This window comes from Podarcis pityusensis, assembly GCF_964106645.2.
Source record: "Podarcis pityusensis genome assembly, chromosome: 13".
Lineage (NCBI taxonomy): Eukaryota > Metazoa > Chordata > Lepidosauria > Squamata > Lacertidae > Podarcis > Podarcis pityusensis.
The window spans coordinates 3,962,496-3,980,629 of record NC_138038.1 but is presented as its reverse complement, the minus strand read 5'-3'; the positions used below and the strand labels follow the sequence as shown (position 1 = coordinate 3,980,629).

Here is an 18,134-nt window from a genome sequence, read left to right as displayed (position 1 = left end):
GGGTCAAAAGAATGGACTGAAAGACTAAGCTGGATCCCACCCATAATCAGCACATCTGTTTCGGCAGTATTTTGTTTTTTTAATTTTGTTGACAATATTCTAGTTCAGAAAAATACCAGAAAATGATACAAATTACAGGTACACAAAGTGCAGAATTTCCGATACAGCTTTAAAAAATGTACATGAACAGTGACAAAGATAGTTCTTTTTAGGAATTAATCAGGTTTACAGCTCAAATGAAATAAAGCTCTTCAATGTATATAAAGTTTCTATGCCTAAACTGCACTTGGAAACATATCATTGAAAAAACTATACATTTCCCTACTTCTTCTTATTCAGGTTTTTACAGGTTCCTTAATAAGTCCTAACAATCATGCAGAAAGACAATACAACAGAGTAACTAATGGAAGTGTTCTACTCAGTCAAGCACTGGAGGAGGAAGGAGAATTGTCAAACGCAATCTGCAAGTTTTGCTCTTTCTTCAAATTGCTTGTCCACCACAAGTGACAAGGCTTGAAGGAAAGCTGTCGTTGTGACATTAGGTGACTAGAATAAAAATAAAAGTAAAACCAGTGTCAAGGTAAGTGTATCCATCACATAAGAGAGGGAGGGACTGGCCCCATGGCACCAGCATTTTACAAGCAGAAGGTGAATTGCTAAATTCCATCAAAACTGGGGGAAAGCCAATGGGCAATAAATACATTAGAGCAAATTCCAAAAGCCATATACAGAAGCCTGAAATGGGTCAACAAAGAGTAGGTGCTGTTGGCACCAAATCCCTGGGTCAGAGGAAGCCAGCAAGCGAACACGGCCCGTCCCTGCAGTAACAAGAACAAGGAGCAGGGCCTTACCTGAATGTAAAGTGCATGTGCCAGAAAAGGAAGTTTCCTTAAAACACGGCCGCTAAGTCCTTCACTTTTCCTGTATTAAATACAGAAGAAGGAGAGGCATCAGGCTCACGTTCACAAATACAAGCACATAAGGAAGTGCTAAGTGTGCTACGAATAGCAAAATTAGGATACGAGACTGGTAATTTCTACAACATCTCTTCTTGTTGGTAGTCAGCAGCTGTGGTGTTCAGAACTGAGTCTCCCTTAGACCTAGTTCTCACAAAGAGCGGGTGAGGAGATAAGACTGTACTTGTTCAGACTGCAGCTGGGAACTCAGTTTTCCTACAGAAAGTTCCCTCTATGCTGATATTGGGGTGTTGGGAGTGGGGAGGAGTTCTAAGCCTTGCCCAGAGCCAGGATGACTTCTTCCATTGCTTTTTTTGTAGGTATATGCCTTGATGTATTTGACATGAAAAGCTGGTTTACTTTTTAAAAAGAAAAAAAGTCTTCCTTTTGTTATTCTTGCAATTTACTTTGTGCCAAGGAAAGGCATTTTGCAGATAAAGTGCAGCAACTCTTGTTCACTACTGAACATTTATTAATTATTTCAGAAAGTTATTCAAAGACCACAAAACAATTCTACATTCCCTGAGAAAGAGTGTGATGAAATATCAAGAAAAAGGACAGAACTAGCCTTAGATCACAGAAGCTCCTAGACCAGGCTTCCTCAACCTCAGCCCTCCAGATGTTTTGAGACTACAATTCCCATCATCCCTGACCACTGGTCCTGCTAGCTAGGGATCATGGGAGTTGTAGTCCCAAAACATCCGGTAGGCCAAGGTTGAGGAAGCCTGTCCTAGACCATAAAATGCAGTGGCCCACATACCTATGTTGACCACAGGTGGAAGAAGATGACCAGTTAATTTCCCTTTGGAAAGGCTTCCCCCTTCTGGGTCACCTGGACACAATTCATACTTGCATTTTCAGTGCTGCACTAAGTTATAATTGTTTTTCTCTAGCAAAAAGCTCATTAAAAATCAGGGAATTTTATTACCCTATTAGAAGCAGCATTATTTGCTTATTTTACCCCCCCCCCCCAAAGTACTAAACCTGCATAGATCCATCAAGAAACAGCAGAGGATAATTTCTCACTTTGGCCTGTATTCTGAAAGCACAAGCATTTGATTTCATGGGAGAGTAAGTGAAGAACCACAACCTTCACTTTACTTGTGAGGGTAAAATTAAAAGACAGATTAAATGAAACCAAGAATCCTACCTTGAAATTTCTCTCAATATGAGACTCAGTTTCGACACATCACTGTCTAAATAACCGATCACCTCCAGCTCACGGAGTGTCAGCAGCTGCTGTCGAGGATATATTATCTGGCACTTGGGAGGAAAAAGATCTTATCTGTAAGAAATGTATAAATCTCACAAGCGCATTACTACTCAAAACATAACAAAGGTTGGGGGGAACACACAGGATCATTCCAGCTGGAACTCCCTCCCAAGAGAGGTGAGACTGGCCTCACCTGGGTTCACCTTCAGGTGGGAAGTAAAAACAATGTCTATTCCACACAGCTCTTAATGATTTGCAGATTGTGGAGGTTATTTCACTCCTCAGAGTTTTGCTTAAACACACACACACACACACACACACACACACACAGTTCTTTTCTCAGTCTGGTTTGTTTGAATGTTTTGTATACCACCCTGGGGGCCCTGGTTACAACCCAAAAACAAATTATATTTTTTATTTTAAAAACTCCCCACATGCTGTCTACTAGTAGCTCACCATTATCTAACGCAGGTAAGTAACATAATGAGCATTCAGAGGTAAATGATGGAACAACGATAATCAAACATCTGTAAGCAGAAAAGCAACAATAGGGACAAACATACCCAAGGTATGCAAACACCAAGGTATGGAGAAGCAGATTTTTTTTTTTTTGAAAAAGCCAAAAGGTTTTTTAAACCCTGAAAAGTGGCAGAAACGAACTGCTCAGGCCTCCCTCCCTCTGCTGTGAAACAGATGCTCTGGGCTCATGTGGGGTGGAGAGAAGAGAAGGAATGTGTTCCATTTCCTTTAAGGGTCAGGTTGCTCATTCAAAGGGAACAATGACTTCCCTATTCCAGGACTGAGGAAAAGGGAGAGAGTTGAGGTGCCCCTAGGATTTTCCTCATGGCTCTGCTGAGCTTCAGCAGCTGCCCAGTCCTTTTCTCCTCCTTCCCTCAGAAGGGTGGCAGGTGATCACAAGATAGCCCTCCCTTTATAGCTAGATGGGAGGTGGAGAAAGCCTGGGCACCCAATCGGACAGCTCAGCAAACCCCACCTTCTCTCACAGCCAGGGGGAAGCAGAGCCAGCCTGACCACACTGTCACTTGCTAGAGGAGGGAGGCCTCACCAACACCCCCCTCTGCACTGACTTGGGGCTGCCTCCTGCTTGAGCAAAGAGGGCATCTCCGTTGGGATGCATCCAGGGAGACGGGGGCATTTGGCAGGCCCCCAGCTGGCTCCAGCCACCGGCCAGCAGCAGGGTGAACTCCGGTTCTCGGAACAGCATCTATCAGCAACTCGAGCCTCAGAAGCCTTCAGAGACTGAGCACGCTCTAATCAGCAGAGTGAGTAACTTTTCACAACGGAAGTGGCGGACAGAGGCTTATGTCAGCATATTTACAGGCATTTATTCAGCATCAGGAACAAAGGAAAAACATGTCTGCTTCCCTTCGTGTCCCAGCAAACAGCAGCATAGCAAAAGCAATATACAACGGAAGTCCCCAGCAGACTGTGCTGGAAGTAAACAGACATGTGACATACAACAATCCACACATCTGTTCTAAAGGTGGAATGGAACTATATCCTAACAGTCTCACACATACACAGCGTTTTACTGTGAGGGCCCACATTCTAATGTTTTGTTGGAATTCTAGGATGCTAGTCGTGCCTCTAAGGATTTGATACCATGTGGATGATAAGAGCTTCTGAGAGTTTACCTTCATTAGTTCCTCCAAGCAAGAAAGATATATTTTGAACACTGCTTCGGCAGAAGGTGGGCCAATGTATTGCTTGATATCGGCTCTGTCCACAAAGGCCATATCAATTTTCTCCGTGATATTTGAGGTCGTCAAGATAACTACATTAGGATACCTTTAAGAAACACACACAGATGTTGTAACACTCATTTCATAGGTTCAACACTTGAAAGTTTCCACTGTCAGTTACTTTTGCATTGATAGCCTCTTGGGTACATGGCTGGTGACTGCACCTGAAGGATTTAATCTGAATTTTTTGCCATGCCACTCTGCGACTACAATAGGTAAGAACGTACTTTGAATCTAAAAGGTGAAAGCTGAGGTTTAGAGGACTCCAAAGGACACTGGGACTGCACATCAGTGTTGTAGGGATACCTACTGCCTCAACAACTAAAGGGACCCACTCAGAACTGGACAAATGAATCTGGATGCTTTCCAATGAAACCTGGATGGAGCAATTATCCTGTAAGAATGGCAAATATCATCTGATCATATTTTATGCCAGATGGGAGGATATAAACATTGCCTTATTAGGACCTACTAATCAGATCTTGTAAAGTAGCTCCTTTGCTTTTGTGCCTTCCAATTGTTCCTGGGCAATTTATACCCTTCCAGAAAAAGTTATAAATGTAGCTTGTTACCTTTTGATCTGATCGATTTGTGTCAAGACTGCATTTACAACCCGGATGGCATCAGAAGGTTCTGTCCCTGCCCGAAAAGCACTACGTGCTGCTGTGAGACTTTCCACCTTAAACAAAAATGAACAAACAAAAGTAGCTCTCTCTCATATTTTTAGAAACAGTAATCACAGTAGCACATGTATTTAATGTGTGTACAGCTACTCCGTCCTACATTCAGGAGGCATCTATGCGAAACAACTCAACCAGTCACATTTAGGACTTTCCTTGTCCTGTCAACTAAGTTGCCATCTACAGCAACTCTCAAACACCATTATCATAAATGTAAAAAGGGACTGAAAATAAGTTATGCTAAAATAATATGATAATCTTCTTGCCAATCAAAATCGCCCCTTCTGTCATTTTATCTCCCACCATGACCCAGAAATGTAACGCAGCCAATGTTTTAACATTTAAAATGATGCTGTGGCCATACCTCATCGATCAGTACAAATACAAGGGCATCTTTGTCATCAATCAATTCTTGAATCTTCTGGAACATTTTGGTAACCAGTTTGCCACTCTGAGGAAAAAAATGGATGTGTATAAAATAATGCATTCCTTTCTGCTCTCCCAGTCTTGCCATTTGGCACTTTCCCAATCCCCTCTGGTGACCAAACATGGGCACTTGCTGCTGCCACAACAGCTATAGCGGCAGCAGAAACACAACTGTTCTTGACCTGTGGGCTCAACCTCCCTTGGTGGGGATGATGGAGAACCTGAAAAGGGGTGTTAACATTCTAGCAGGGCGCAGGGCCATGCAGCGGATGGGGCCTCCAAGAAGCCTAGGTGGCAGAGGATACTCATGGATTTTGCAGGTGAGACTTCACACACAGTGCTCCCCACCTGGCTTAGAATGAACAAACATTTTTTGCTAACAGGAAGAATCAAGCAGAGTTGCTGATTTGTTCCCATTGTAGTTACTTCTCTGTGGTTTTAGAAGGCAAGCTAGGTGTCCTGCTTTGTTCGTCTTCTAGCACCACAATCCACTGTGTTCAGTTGGACTTATTCCCAGGTAAGCAAGTACAGAATTGCAGTCTTAGACAATATGCTAAATCAGGGATCAGCCATAAAACCTCTCCCTCACCAGATATAAGGTGGTGAAGGCCATTAACTTTTTCTCCCTTGAAAAGAACATAGCACCAAAGGAAGCTGGAAGACGGACACTCTTTCCCACTTCCTTTTTCAGCTCTATGTGCTTTTCAGGAATCAGAGTAGTTCTACTGGATCCAGGCTTTACACAGATCCCTTGTATTTACGGAAATACCTTTGATTACAATGCACAGACCCCCTGACTAGCACTACTGAACTTGCAAAGTCACAAAATGTTGCAAATTAGAACAACGGACTCATAATACATCTTTAACCACTGCAAGAACAATTATTGCCAGGACATGGAAATCATTACAATTGTTACTCGTGGAGCAGCAATTTGCCAAACAGCGTTACTGGAAAAATTGTCGCAAAAATTAAAGAAGCAAGAGGTCAAAAGAAACATTAGAATTTTTATGTTGCCCAATGTGACTTTATTGATTACACAAATAATGAGGTATATGGTAGAACAGAACCCAAAGCTTACAGCACAGTTGGCGTGCATGAAGTACACATTTTATTTTCTTCCTTCTTCTCTTCCTCACCCCCTTCCTAAAAATTCCTATAAATACTTATTGTTACTGGTACAAAATACATTTTACTCATGGTCACCAATCTAAGCAATGCACAATCATTGCATATCTGTTATAACTAATAATTTTGCTTTATATACTTTGACACAACTTTGTCAATATATTTAGAAATGTGGGGCTTTTTTTAAAAAAAGTGTTGTGTGTGCATGTTTTCTGTCTCTCAGAGAGGCCTGATCCAAGCGAGGGAAGGGGAAGAGAAGCGACTAGAGGGAATAGTATCCATGGCACCTTCTCAGAAATCCAAATGTGGCCTAAAAGGTTGTCAATTGCTGCAATAGACCAAGTACATGTTACAGAGATATCCTGGTGGTGCAAGAAGCAGAAGGCTGGAGAAAGGACGGGGTTCCCGTGCTAAAAGGAGGGTTAGCCATTAACTCCACTTATTAAGGCTCTGCAATTTTTCTTACTGTGTATTGTCGCATGAGGTAGTTCTCCACAATCCACTTCATTTTGTCTAAAGGGCTGTACTGGAGAACATTATTTTCTCTGCATCAGGTTCATGGATACAGTATTTACTTTTACACCAAAAAGTAAAAAGAACCGTGTGCTAAAACACAGCATAAGAACCCTAACTACTGGACAAATTTGACAGTATCTTTAAACCACTGCATAGGCAGGAAACATTCTCCGAATCACAAAACCGCTAAGAATGTTGCATAAATACTTACCTCAGAAAACCACTTGGAGAAGAGGCTATGGCTGTTTATCTCTATCAGCTGTCCATAGCGATATCTAAAATTTAAGTGAAAAATCACCTCAGTAAAAGCAGGAGAATCATTATTGCTGCTGGTGCTCATATAGCTCAAAGGGAAAAGTCCAGGAGTGCAGTGATAACCCTGAAGAAAGTGAAATTAAGTCGAGGGCAAGGGCTGCAGCCTGACGCTCCACTTGCAAATGGTCCCTGGGTGAGTCCTCAGTGGCATCTGCAGGCAGAGCGGGGAGTCTGCAACGCTGGGGAGTCACTGTCAACAATGCTGAGTGAGGCGAACAAATGCTCTGACGGCACAGGACAACTTCCTATGTTTCCACCTTATCCGTAAGGGCATTTCCCCAAGGACCCTGGTGAAATCTAAGTTCACACAGCATGGTCCAGCCTGTTAACTTTCCCATTAAAGCTGCAAGCACCTAGGTATGTTCTTAGATCCCCACTGAAAACGTGCCCAACTTGTCATTATAAAAAGTGCTCAACCTATCATTATTTGTTAAATAATTTAGAATTTCAATAGCTAAGTTATTTCAATTACTTTGGGACATAATATTTTCTCACTTTCTAAAACAAATGCATAGCATTGCTTTTAATTTCTTCCACCCAAGAGTTCATCTTGCCGGTGAGGAGGCACAAAACAGAGGGAAGATGTCCGAGGAACAATCCGCTGGAAAATTCTCTCCTGCAAGTCACAGGAAAATGAAAAGGAGCTGCATAGCACAGGAATAGTCTACTTTTGAAAAGCAGAGCTCTTAGACTAGGTACTATTTTAACTTTTAAGATACCAAACAGTTATCTGAATTACCTATGAGAAAGTCTAATAGTCAGCTTCTGGGCCAGTGCTTTACATAGCGAAGTTTTACCAGTTCCTGGAGGACCTGCAATTAAAGTACAGAAAACTTAAGTATTGAACACATACCTAATTTTGTAAGTTGCTTTGAGTTACTTTTTGCCCCCCCCCCCCCCAAAGCAGGGGCTAACAAGTTTAATCATCATCTCCAACTAAAGTGAGGTTTTGGCCTTTGCATGCTTCACATGTTTGATGAAACTGAAGCAATTTACTTCTGTCTAGTATTTTAAGACTCCTTTCGTACATTAAAATATACACTAACTTGTGGTTTGGTTCAACAACCACAAACCATGGCTAAAGTAAACCATGGCTATGTGTCACATATGAATGAGTCCAAGACACGTGAAGTACTTTCAACACTTTAAGGGTGCTATATAAAGGCTATAAGTACTTCAGTCCTGTATAAAACGGCAAAATTTAAACTTTACCATGCAGCAGAACAACTCTATTCCACGATATCAAGTTGCTGTTGACATTTCTGTCAGAGAACAGTAATGTTGTAGTCACATAATCTAATAGCTAATTGAGCAGAGAGAGAGAAAAGGGTGGGGGGGGGAGAGAAATAAAATTCCACATTATAACTGAATTATTTAGTTGTTTTTTTAAAAATGAAGCACTCTCTTTTTCTCAATGATAGCAAAAAAGAAGTGTGAACAGAAACCACCACGTTGGTACATCAGAACCCAGTATTGTATTTGTAGGCAAATAGCACAAGACTTTCAAGATCAGTAGGCAATAAAAATTAACACCTATAGCTGTGAAATTTGTCTGATATCCTGCTACCTCTGGAATTTCCAATATATTTACATAATGCTTGCACAAACATTCATTCCCATTATTTGTTTTGTTTTTTGTTTGCTGTTAATGTCTTGTGTCTATTCTGGAAGACAGTCCTAAAACAGTGTGTTGAAATATTAATGTAGTATTGCATCCCATTCAGAAAACAATCGTGTTCAGAAGACTTCATTCCTTGGAAGAGTCACAGGCAATTTCTCATTTACCATGCATGATTAACTGTGTAAGGATCTTGATAGACATTTTCCCGCACACCAGCAAACAAGTTGGACACTTTGAACCAATATACCTAATCAATTAACTTGCGCATAACAAAAATATTGTTCAGTTGCTGTGTTAATGCAGTGGGATCCATGCCCAGCTATTTAGGAGTCTAAACAGCAGACGGGGTAGTAAGAAGATAGAGATTCCATACTCAAGTCTTGTTTTCAAGCCAGTAAAAAGTAGCTAGCCTGCAAATTTTTCTGCTAGTCAACTTATGGATAGCACAAAATTTAAAACAAAGGCGTAACTTATTAATTTGCTCAGCATCCCCAGTGCCACCTGGACATCCTGCTTTTCACACTTCCCATCAATAGTGCAACTTTAAACTGTGATCCTATACCTGCATATATAGAGAGAGCATTGCACTGTTAGCTACTCCAGTCCTCAAGATGATAGATCAAACATATGGAGACCAAGGGACTATTTCCAAGTAGTACAGGAACACTGACTATTACAGAAGATGGAGAGGGGACAGAACAGGACAGGTGAGGATCCTTTTGGAAACATATTAAATGCAATCTACAGGTAATTAAAACTAATGGGGACCCTAAAGGAAGCATAAATCCTCAACAAACAGCGAGAATGTTTAGGAATTATGCAAAACTACTTATATTTCTCATTTGCATAAACCTTTGTGTACAGAAGCCATGCAAAATCCCAGAGCAATCTGTACATAAATAGCCCCACTACAAGCAGCTTGGAGAAATTTAAGATCCATAGAATCAGAAGAAAAAGAAACAAGGAGAGGAAATGCAACTAAATAACAAAACTGGTCCAGCAACAGAAGCAGTTTTTCCAGGAGCAGCCCTTAAAGCTGTATTTTCCAATCACATTTTTGTTTTTTAAATGGGTGGATTATCTGTCACATGCAGGTGTGATAAGCTCATTTTCTATGGTGGTAGGGAAATTTCTGTCCTGGTTTGGACAAAATGACAAGCTGCAGTTAACCAAAAATGGCACTGAAAACTGCAAAACTCCTTGTGGTCACTCCTTGCAGTCCAAACCAAGCCAATCTAAACTGCTTCTGAACCTGGCTTCCGGTTCCACTCTGCCTTAATGGAGGCAGCCTCCATGACAGTGGGAGATTGTTGGCAAAGAAAAAAGAAGGATTATTGAGGGTAATTATCCTTGCAAATTCCCTCCAGGGAATAGGCTTCACTCGCAGTTCATCTCGGTACCTGGCTCTCGCTCCGGCATTGGATGCAGGGAGCAGGGAGGTGCCCAATGCAAAAGCACTTTGCCTGCTGAAAACCCTCTGACACCATTAAGAAGCAGAGGTTCTCCTATTAATTAGAGCTTAATTGAACTAAAGTACAGGGGCATGCTATAAGAGATGAGATCACAAACCGCAGAACAAACCAACTGCAAGGACTTTAAGGTTTGAACTTGAGATAAGACCTCATTTGGTGCAAAAGGTGTGGGAGTGGAGCCTACGGTTTCTTTATTTAAAGTTTTATTCTCTACATTTATAATTTGGCAACGCTCCTCTGAATGTTAGTTCAGATTATATTTGTACAGTGGTGCCTCGCAAGACGAAATTAATCCGTTCCGCGAGAGTCTTCGTCTAGCGGTTTTTTCGTCTTGCGAAGCAACCCTATTAGCGGCTTAACGGATTAGCGCTATTAGCGGTTTAGCGGCTATTAAAGGCTTAAAGGCTTAGCGGATTAGCTGCTAAAAGGCTATTAAAGGCTATTAAAGGCTTAGCGGATTAGATAAAGGGGGGGAAAAGCGAAAAAAAAATCTCAAGACTCGCAAGACATTTTCGTCTTGCGAAGCAAGCCCATAGGGAAATTCGTCCTGCGAAGCAACTCAAAAACGGAAAACCCTTTCGTCTAGCGGGTTTTCCGTCTTGCAAGGCATTCGTCTTGCGGGGCACCACTGTATAAGCAAGGATGGAAGAAATTGGATTATAAATATGTAATATAGCATCAAATGGAACTGTATGTGTAAGAAAAGGAAAAATGGAGGGAGCTGTATTTTGCAAAAGGTTTACGATGGAAACTTAGAGCTGACTCTTCCCCATCTTTTATTATTTATGGAGTCAACTGAGTAATGCTAAAAGGACTTGGAATTTAATTTAATTGGAAGTATAATTGCTCATATATCTTCAGTTGGAAGGAAGGATGAAAGGAGTTTGTGAACTGCAAAGGAACGGATAAGGTTCTTTACTGAGTCATCTACAGTTCGACAGATCGCTCTTCTTCCCAGGCTGAGAGGAAAAATGGTGAAAACATTATCTACTGGGATAGAGTGACTTTTGCAGCTGTTAAAGTTGCAAAACAACGAAGCATGGGATGGAGCGACGGAGACATTTCTGGAACAACAATAGGATATCAGCACTGCCTAAGGCATGACGGATAACAGCAACAATCGGGGGAAGGAAAGATATAACATCTTACAAGGACACGAAGAAACACCACAGACAGAATAATTGCCACACAGGAAGAACAAGGATATAGTTTGAGTTCCTAACTTGTAGTTTTATAAATCATTTAATGTGTCAACACAAATAGAAATTATGAATATTGCAGTTGTTGTATAATGGATTATTATTTTTTTTTTTTTTTTAAATAATATTTATTAAAATTTTCAAAAAAAAAAGAAAATACAGAAAGCAAGAATTTACATATTTTCATATATCCTTATTTTCATATATCCGCTTTCTGGGACTCCCCCCTTCCCCCACCCCTACCATATTCCCTTTTCATATTGTTGGCTCCACAAGCTCTCAATTCTAATTAAAAACTTAATTTGTTAAACCATTATTCGAATTTAAAATTTCTGCACTCCACATCAATACCCTTAATAAAACACAAAAAATTTCTTTCCCAAGGCCCACCCCATTTTCATTCCACAATTTCCCTTTTTTTAATAATAAAAACTCCCCACATAATAAAAGTATCAGAAATAAGAAATAAAGAGTATAATAGATAAGACAAAGCTAATTCAAAAAAAAAGAAGTTAACAAGCCTTTGGATTATAGTTCTCCCCCCCTGTCCCCGGTTTAATTTCCCCCTGACCACCAAACCATGTTATCCGCCTGGGATTCTTACAATCCATAAATCACCTATTTCCCCCAACTCCTTGCTGGTTTTTTCTTTTCTTTTTTTTTTTTTTTTTCCCCTTTCATAAACATTTTTAGAACACTTAACTTCAGATCTGTAATAAAACTCCCCCCATTGTTCTTTCCAAATTGTAGTCCAGTTTTCTCTTGTTCCGCTGCTGAAACGTTCTAATTCAGAAGCTTAGTAAGTCTGCAGGGATTATTATTATTCAGGAACAAAAACTTGCGTTCAGTCCCTTCCTTTCTTCAATAGAAAATTCTATTGTCTCCTTTAGCTGAACACCCTGTAGACAAAATATTGTTTCCGTTTCGCAGCTTTCCCAGAAGATAACCAGTCCTGTAAAATTCCAATGGTGTTTTTTTCACTTACGACCATCTTTGTAATGTCCCGAAACTCCTCTAGGGGGATTGTTATAACTTTGTCTTCTCTAGTCCAAAAGTCCGATTGTTATCCATATTTTCGCCATTTTGTATCCAAGTTTTAACAAATTGTAGCAAATTGTAACAAATTTAGCCAGCAAAGTTCTCATAATAAAATCCTCTCTGCTTTCCGACTTTGACAGCTACTTTGACAGCTGTCAAAATCTCCGACTCTTTTCACCAGGCTCTCTCTTCAATCACCCCGGTTCCCAGGGGGGGGGGGTTACGTTTCTTCTCCCTCAGTTCATCCTCCAGCACAGTTCTTATAATTCCCCATCGTGAAATTCTTAGTTTTTATCAGCAAACAAATCTTTTTGGACCTTGGTTACCCCGTCCTTGTCTTGAAAGGTTTACAATAGGGGGGGGGACTGACTTCCTTTTTGGATCCCCCCCCGCTCGTATCCAATTCAAAAAGAAATTCTTTTTTTCCTCCTTTTAAACCCAGTTTCCAAATTACTCACGGGTTGTTGTCTAAAAGTCCGAATTTTCAATAGAAGAAGTCAGCGCTCTCCGCCGGATGGCATGCGGCTGCGCTCGGCAGGGATAGCAGAGGACTCAAAGCACCACGCTTCTCCCCGGCACCCGATCCTTAGCCTTTAAAAAGGCTCCTTCACGAGTCGGGAGGGCGCTAGCGGTGCCAGCCGAGTCTCCATGTCCACGACCCTCGTGGCCGTGGTTTTTAAGGGTCCCCGCATCGCCGGTGCGGTAGGACCCAGCCCCTGCCGAGCAGACTCCCTCCGGAGCTCGGAGGGAGTCCGCCATTCGGCGATGGCGCCAACCCGGAAGTCCTATAATGGATTATTATTATGACCAGAATGTAAATGAAATTAATAAGATTTTGGAATGCAGAAATAAAGAAAATCATCAAACCATCAAATCTAGCATGCAGGGGGTCACTTTATCTAAATTATATAACTGGGTATTTGAATGATTGGTATTATAAATTGATACTGTTATAATGAAACTATTATTGGACTGTAATTGAAAACTAATTTTAAAAAATTATAAAAAACAAACAAACTGCTTCTGAACTTGACACAAGCCTGAGTAAGAGTGGACAACTCATCTAGTTCAGTTAAAGTTTACAATGAAGAACCGTTTATATCCCAGATAAAAACTTAATACTTTCAACTTACATCTGATTTTATCTCAGCATCATAAATAAGGCTCTCCCATAGACCATGGAATTCAGCTGAAACATAGAACCATTATGCATCATTTCCAATGTGTGGTTTTGCAAATCAAAATATCATTTTTAAACCCAACAACCCATTTGCTACTTAATGAATTACACCAACTTTGGTGGTGCTGCAGTGCTGCATTCTCTGCACTGAACATACTTATGAACACACATACATAGGATCACGTCATATTTCTTATTCCGGTTAAGACAACATGATGCATTTCAGCCTTGGTGTGGGACCTGTTCCCTTCCAAATGTTGCTGGACTCCAGCTCCCATCAGCCCCAGCCAGCATGGCCAAAGATTCTCCATCTGCAATCTAATCACCTGTACATTTTTTTTTTTTTTTGATGGATTATTCAATCCTGATGCAGAGATTTTTATTCTACTACATAGCAGAACTTCCAACTTGCAGGGGCATTGGTCTTCGTGATAGAAAAGTAACATTAACAGCGGATTCCCATGCCAATTGCCATAAATGTCCCAAAAGTTCCACCACTCTGCATCATGGTTTTGCCAACACCACCCATCAGTTCTCACCCTCTCATGCCAAACCTGAGACAAGAAAATGTGCCGAACAGTGCACCTGCTGCCATACCAACAGCAAAGCCCATCATGAAGCCCATTTTCACTCTGTCAAAGCAACTGGGTTGGGATTGGCCATATGGCCCCACTGTCACAGGCATCTCGACCACTCCACGCTTCGTTCCACCCGAGTTTCCCCATCACCTGTACATTTGAGTCAAGTCATGGAAAGAACTTTTTGAGCCCTCCACCTTGCTTACTGGGCTCTGGGACGTTTGCGTGAGATCTAGGACTCCTCTCACTCTTCATTTATTTCCATGCATAGTAGAATCATAGAGTTTGAAGGGGCCATTAGGATAATCTAGTCCAGGGGTAGGCTCTTAACCACAAGCGGCCCATGGGGGTCGTTTAACTGGCCCACGAGCTGCCCCTGAACTGAGCCCCTGGCGCAGCATGGCACAGGGACTCACTTCTGCAGTGCTGGAAATTGTGTCTGCGCATGCGCCGGAAATCATGGGTGTGCATACTCACACGCGCCCGCAATCCAGGCCACGGAGGGATCTCCGCTGGAGTGAACCAGCCCAGGCAAGGTAAACCTTGCCAACCCCTGATCTAGTCCAACCCCTGTAATGCAGGAATCTTTTGTCCAACATGGGGCTCAAACCCCCATTACAAATAAGTGGCAGGACCAGTGTACTCTAATTTAGTGTTCTATGCAGTTTTCAATTTCTTGCTTGCTCCCATCAGTTTTAATCTAAATCTGTCCCTGCCCACATAAATAATCAAACCATCCTTCTACTTCCTCTTGACTAGTACATTCTAATCCTATGCTGTTCCAACTCCATCAGGACCATCTTAAAAACTATAAATAATTTAAAAATACCTGCTGGTAACACCCAGTGATTAGCCGCAACAATATTCTCATCCTCTGCCTCCAGATTTTCAGCACTGGGCCCTTCTTCACCAAGATGAAAAATGTGTAATGAAAGGTTGCACTTACTCAGATTTATTGCCTGTAATGAAGAGGAAAAACCACATGAGAACTCTCTGGCAAGCAACCTGGATACATCTTTTAAGATAACTTTTGTTAAAGCAAGGTAAAGTGTCCAGTTTCTCAAGTGGTGGTAAAAATTGTCTGAGGTAGTTTTCAAAGAAGAAGAAGAAGAAGAGTTTGGATTTGATATCCCGCTTTATCACTACCCTAAGGAATCTCAAAGCGGCTAACAATCTCCTTTCCCTTCCTCCCCCACAACAAACACTCTGTGAGGTGAGTGGGGCTAAGAGACTTCAGAGAAGTGTGACTAGCCCAAGGTCACCCAGCAGCTGCATGTGGAGGAGCAGGGATGTGAACCCGGTTCACCAGATTACGAGACTACCGCTCTTAACCACTACACCACACTGGCTCCCAAAGGAGTCTGGCCTAGTCTAATTAAACTTACCATGAATTATAAGCCCTCATCTATACATGGAAGAGAATGAGGTGGTAGCGTGAACTTCACCACTTCAGACTGTAGGAGGAAAATACAATTTTCAATGCTCCCTCTTGCGGGTAGTGGTGTGTGCAGCAAACACTCTTCATATTAAGAAAAAGTGGCAATTCTGGGAGAAATGCTGTTGTCTACCCATTCTCTGTCATGTCAGTTTTCTATCTGGCATTCTATTTCCACACGAGCATTCAAAACTGAAAACTTACACAATGCATGCATTCTCCAGTAGCAGTTGGAAAAGGGGAGCCAACAATACGGGGGAATTTGGATTGCAGAAAGCATTCATGATCCAGACAAATGCACTTAACAGCAATTGTAGTGGACGTTACCTCCGCTTTCATGATCTTATTTAATAGTAACAAGCTGCAGCCTTCCACACACCCCATAAGTTTTGAATAAGGTAAGCCATAAGGTAATACCTGTCTTTCCTTCAACTTTAGCTCTGTGTCCACAACTGCAATGGACTGCACATTATTTGTCAGGAAATAATCATCAAACTCAGTCCATTTGTAATCACCAAAGACCACAGGATGCCTTTCTAGTAGTTTTAAGACACCCAGTTTGATATCCTCTTCCTTTGCAGTGCTGGGTAAAAGAGAAAAACATCATAACTTCAGGCATAATCGTTACAGCTAGAAAAGACCTGGTGCAAGGAGACCCCACCCACTCAGAGGCTGTGAAAAGTATGCCCAGCAGCGAACCCTCACACTCTTGATTATGGTATCCTACTAGGGATTGAGCAAGCTGCTCTCAGGTGAAGGGCCTGCAGAAAGAGAAAAATATACCGTATTTTTCGCTCTATAAGACGCACCAGACCACAAGACGCACCTAGTTTTTGGAGGAGGAAAACAAGAAAAAAAAATATTCTGAATCTCAGAAGCCAGAACAGGAAGAGGGATTGCTGCACAGTGAAAGCAGCAATCCCTCTTGCTGTTCTGGCTTCTGGGATAGCTGCACAGTCTGCATTCGCTCCATAAGACGCACACACATTTCCCCTTACTTTTTAGGAGGGAAAAAGTGAGTCTTATAGAGCAAAAAATACGGTAAAACAAAATCGACCTGCCTAAACCTTATGCACTAAGCTTCACTGTACAGAGGAAAGGTCCCCTGCCATCAGCCAAATGGGCACAGGTGAAAATATGCTTTTTAGCCACAAGTATACAAAAGTAACAAAAGTTACCAACGTAACTGATTCTCCTCCTGAAAATACGATTTCCTTAATCTTTAGAATGTGGAAGATAGCAAAGTTCTGTGGCAGATCATTTACGTTGCATGAAGGTCCTATGTGCAATTTTCAGTATCTCTGAAAGTTATCTTGGAGTGTTGGGGGCTAGATGGACCAATGATCTGTATAAGGCAACTCACAGAACTTGCAGCAACTTCATTAAGAAATAAGGCTGTTTTTTCTAAACCTTTTATACAGTGTGGATGAGATCTACACATGGTTTTGAGCCCCACCACATCTAGTCAGCTTCTGGGACTTATTGTTTGTCCGCCCCACCCCCACCCCCGCTTCAGCACATGACATTCTGCTGCAAGTGAGGATGAAAGGGGTTTCTGAAATGGAAATTTTTACACCAACCTGTTTGATTTTTGATGGACTTCTACATGTATCTGCAAGGATTCACATCCATTGTGAAGAGCCAGTTTTAAGTCACCTGCAGCTTTGTCCATTTCATAGAAACCTAACTGAAAAAAACAAATAGACATTATACTATATCTAAGATCTGGGAGATCCTTATTGTCAACTGTAAAAATATTGGTTTATTGTAGTGCTCCATGTCAAAGCAACTGTGATAATAAATATGTAGAAAATGATGGTAGAATTGCAATGTTCAGTCTGAGGAGTATGACTGCAAGGTAGTAAATAACTGACCACATAACAGAAATAGAAAAACTATATGGAGCTATCTCTCCCCCCCCCCCCCCCGGTTTCCTCTTGTACATGATTCATGAGATGTAATTCTTGCACACAAAGGTACAACACCCTCCAAAAATGTCATTGAGAAGTAGTCTAGAAGTAGAAAAGCAACCTGAACACCAATGGCATCGTTATGAAAAATTTAGGCTAGCTGCGTTCAGACAATACATGTAACGTGACTTTCCCCACAATAATACAGATGCTATCATCTAGATTACCAAAATATCGCTTGTCTTAAGACAATAACGTTAAGCTTTCTGGGTTAATTTGTTATACAGGTAATTTGAACTGCTTTATCGAAATGGGGGGGGGGGGGGAGGACTCCTCGCCTTTCTTGATGCTTTTTTTTATATATTCTGTGTTTTCATGTTGTGAGCCGCCCTGTGATCTTTGGGTCAAGGGAGGCATGCAAATTTAGTGATGACAGATAAATAGATAGATAGATAGATAAAACAAAGCAACCACCAGCTCCCGACAACAACGTTATATTATTATTATTATTACTGGTCATTTATTATTAATTTCCATATATATGGTGGGGGGGCTCACCTCGACCGAGAGAGAGGCCGGGGCTTCTCCGGGATTCTCTCGCCGCTTCCTTCCGCCTTCCAGCCTCCGAAGTCGAAATTCCCGCCCTTCTCATCCCCGGCCGCGTCGCCTCCCATTTTCGTCACTTCCGGCCCCGCCCCTTCCCC

At 41.6% G+C, this 18,134-nt stretch overlaps 1 protein-coding gene and 1 pseudogene across 3 annotated transcripts; both read right to left on the bottom strand.

Annotated features, from left to right (window-relative positions):
* Positions 1 to 148: 148 nt before the first annotated feature.
* Positions 149 to 18,113, bottom strand: TRIP13 (thyroid hormone receptor interactor 13). 2 transcript variants are annotated; one of them, XM_080976880.1, is made up of 14 exons: positions 17,989 to 18,113; positions 17,101 to 17,203; positions 15,938 to 16,103; positions 14,915 to 15,044; positions 13,461 to 13,516; positions 8,210 to 8,300; positions 7,737 to 7,809; positions 6,894 to 6,957; positions 4,977 to 5,063; positions 4,505 to 4,611; positions 3,825 to 3,978; positions 2,107 to 2,219; positions 852 to 921; positions 149 to 546 (listed from the first exon to the last, which is right to left on the bottom strand). In XM_080976880.1, exons 1-14 carry the CDS (start codon positions 18,080 to 18,082, stop codon positions 451 to 453), a joined length of 1,404 nt encoding a protein of 467 aa, XP_080833006.1. In that variant the 5' UTR covers positions 18,083 to 18,113; the 3' UTR covers positions 149 to 450. The 2 variants fall into 2 exon arrangements, with proteins under 2 accessions (XP_080833006.1, XP_080833007.1); XM_080976881.1 differs by having other exon boundaries at positions 17,101 to 17,207; positions 17,989 to 18,110.
* Positions 13,829 to 14,232, bottom strand: LOC308460960 (reactive oxygen species modulator 1 pseudogene; annotated as a pseudogene). Its single transcript has one exon. The product of its transcript is annotated as a reactive oxygen species modulator 1 pseudogene (transcript).
* Positions 18,114 to 18,134: the final 21 nt, after the last annotated feature.

Bases quoted from the DNA above. Each gene is read 5' to 3' on its own strand.
- TRIP13 (XM_080976880.1), bottom strand. From the start codon at position 18,082: ATGAGAAGGGCGGGAATTTCGACTTCGGAGGCTGGAAGGCGGAAGGAA. The intron at 15,045-15,937 runs GTATTACCTTAT...TCTTCATTACAG, and splicing joins TAAAGTTGAAGGAAAGACAG to GCAATAAATCTGAGTAAGTG. The intron at 2,220-3,824 runs GTAAACTCTCAG...TTTCCTCCCAAG, and splicing joins GCTTGGAGGAACTAATGAAG to TGCCAGATAATATATCCTCG.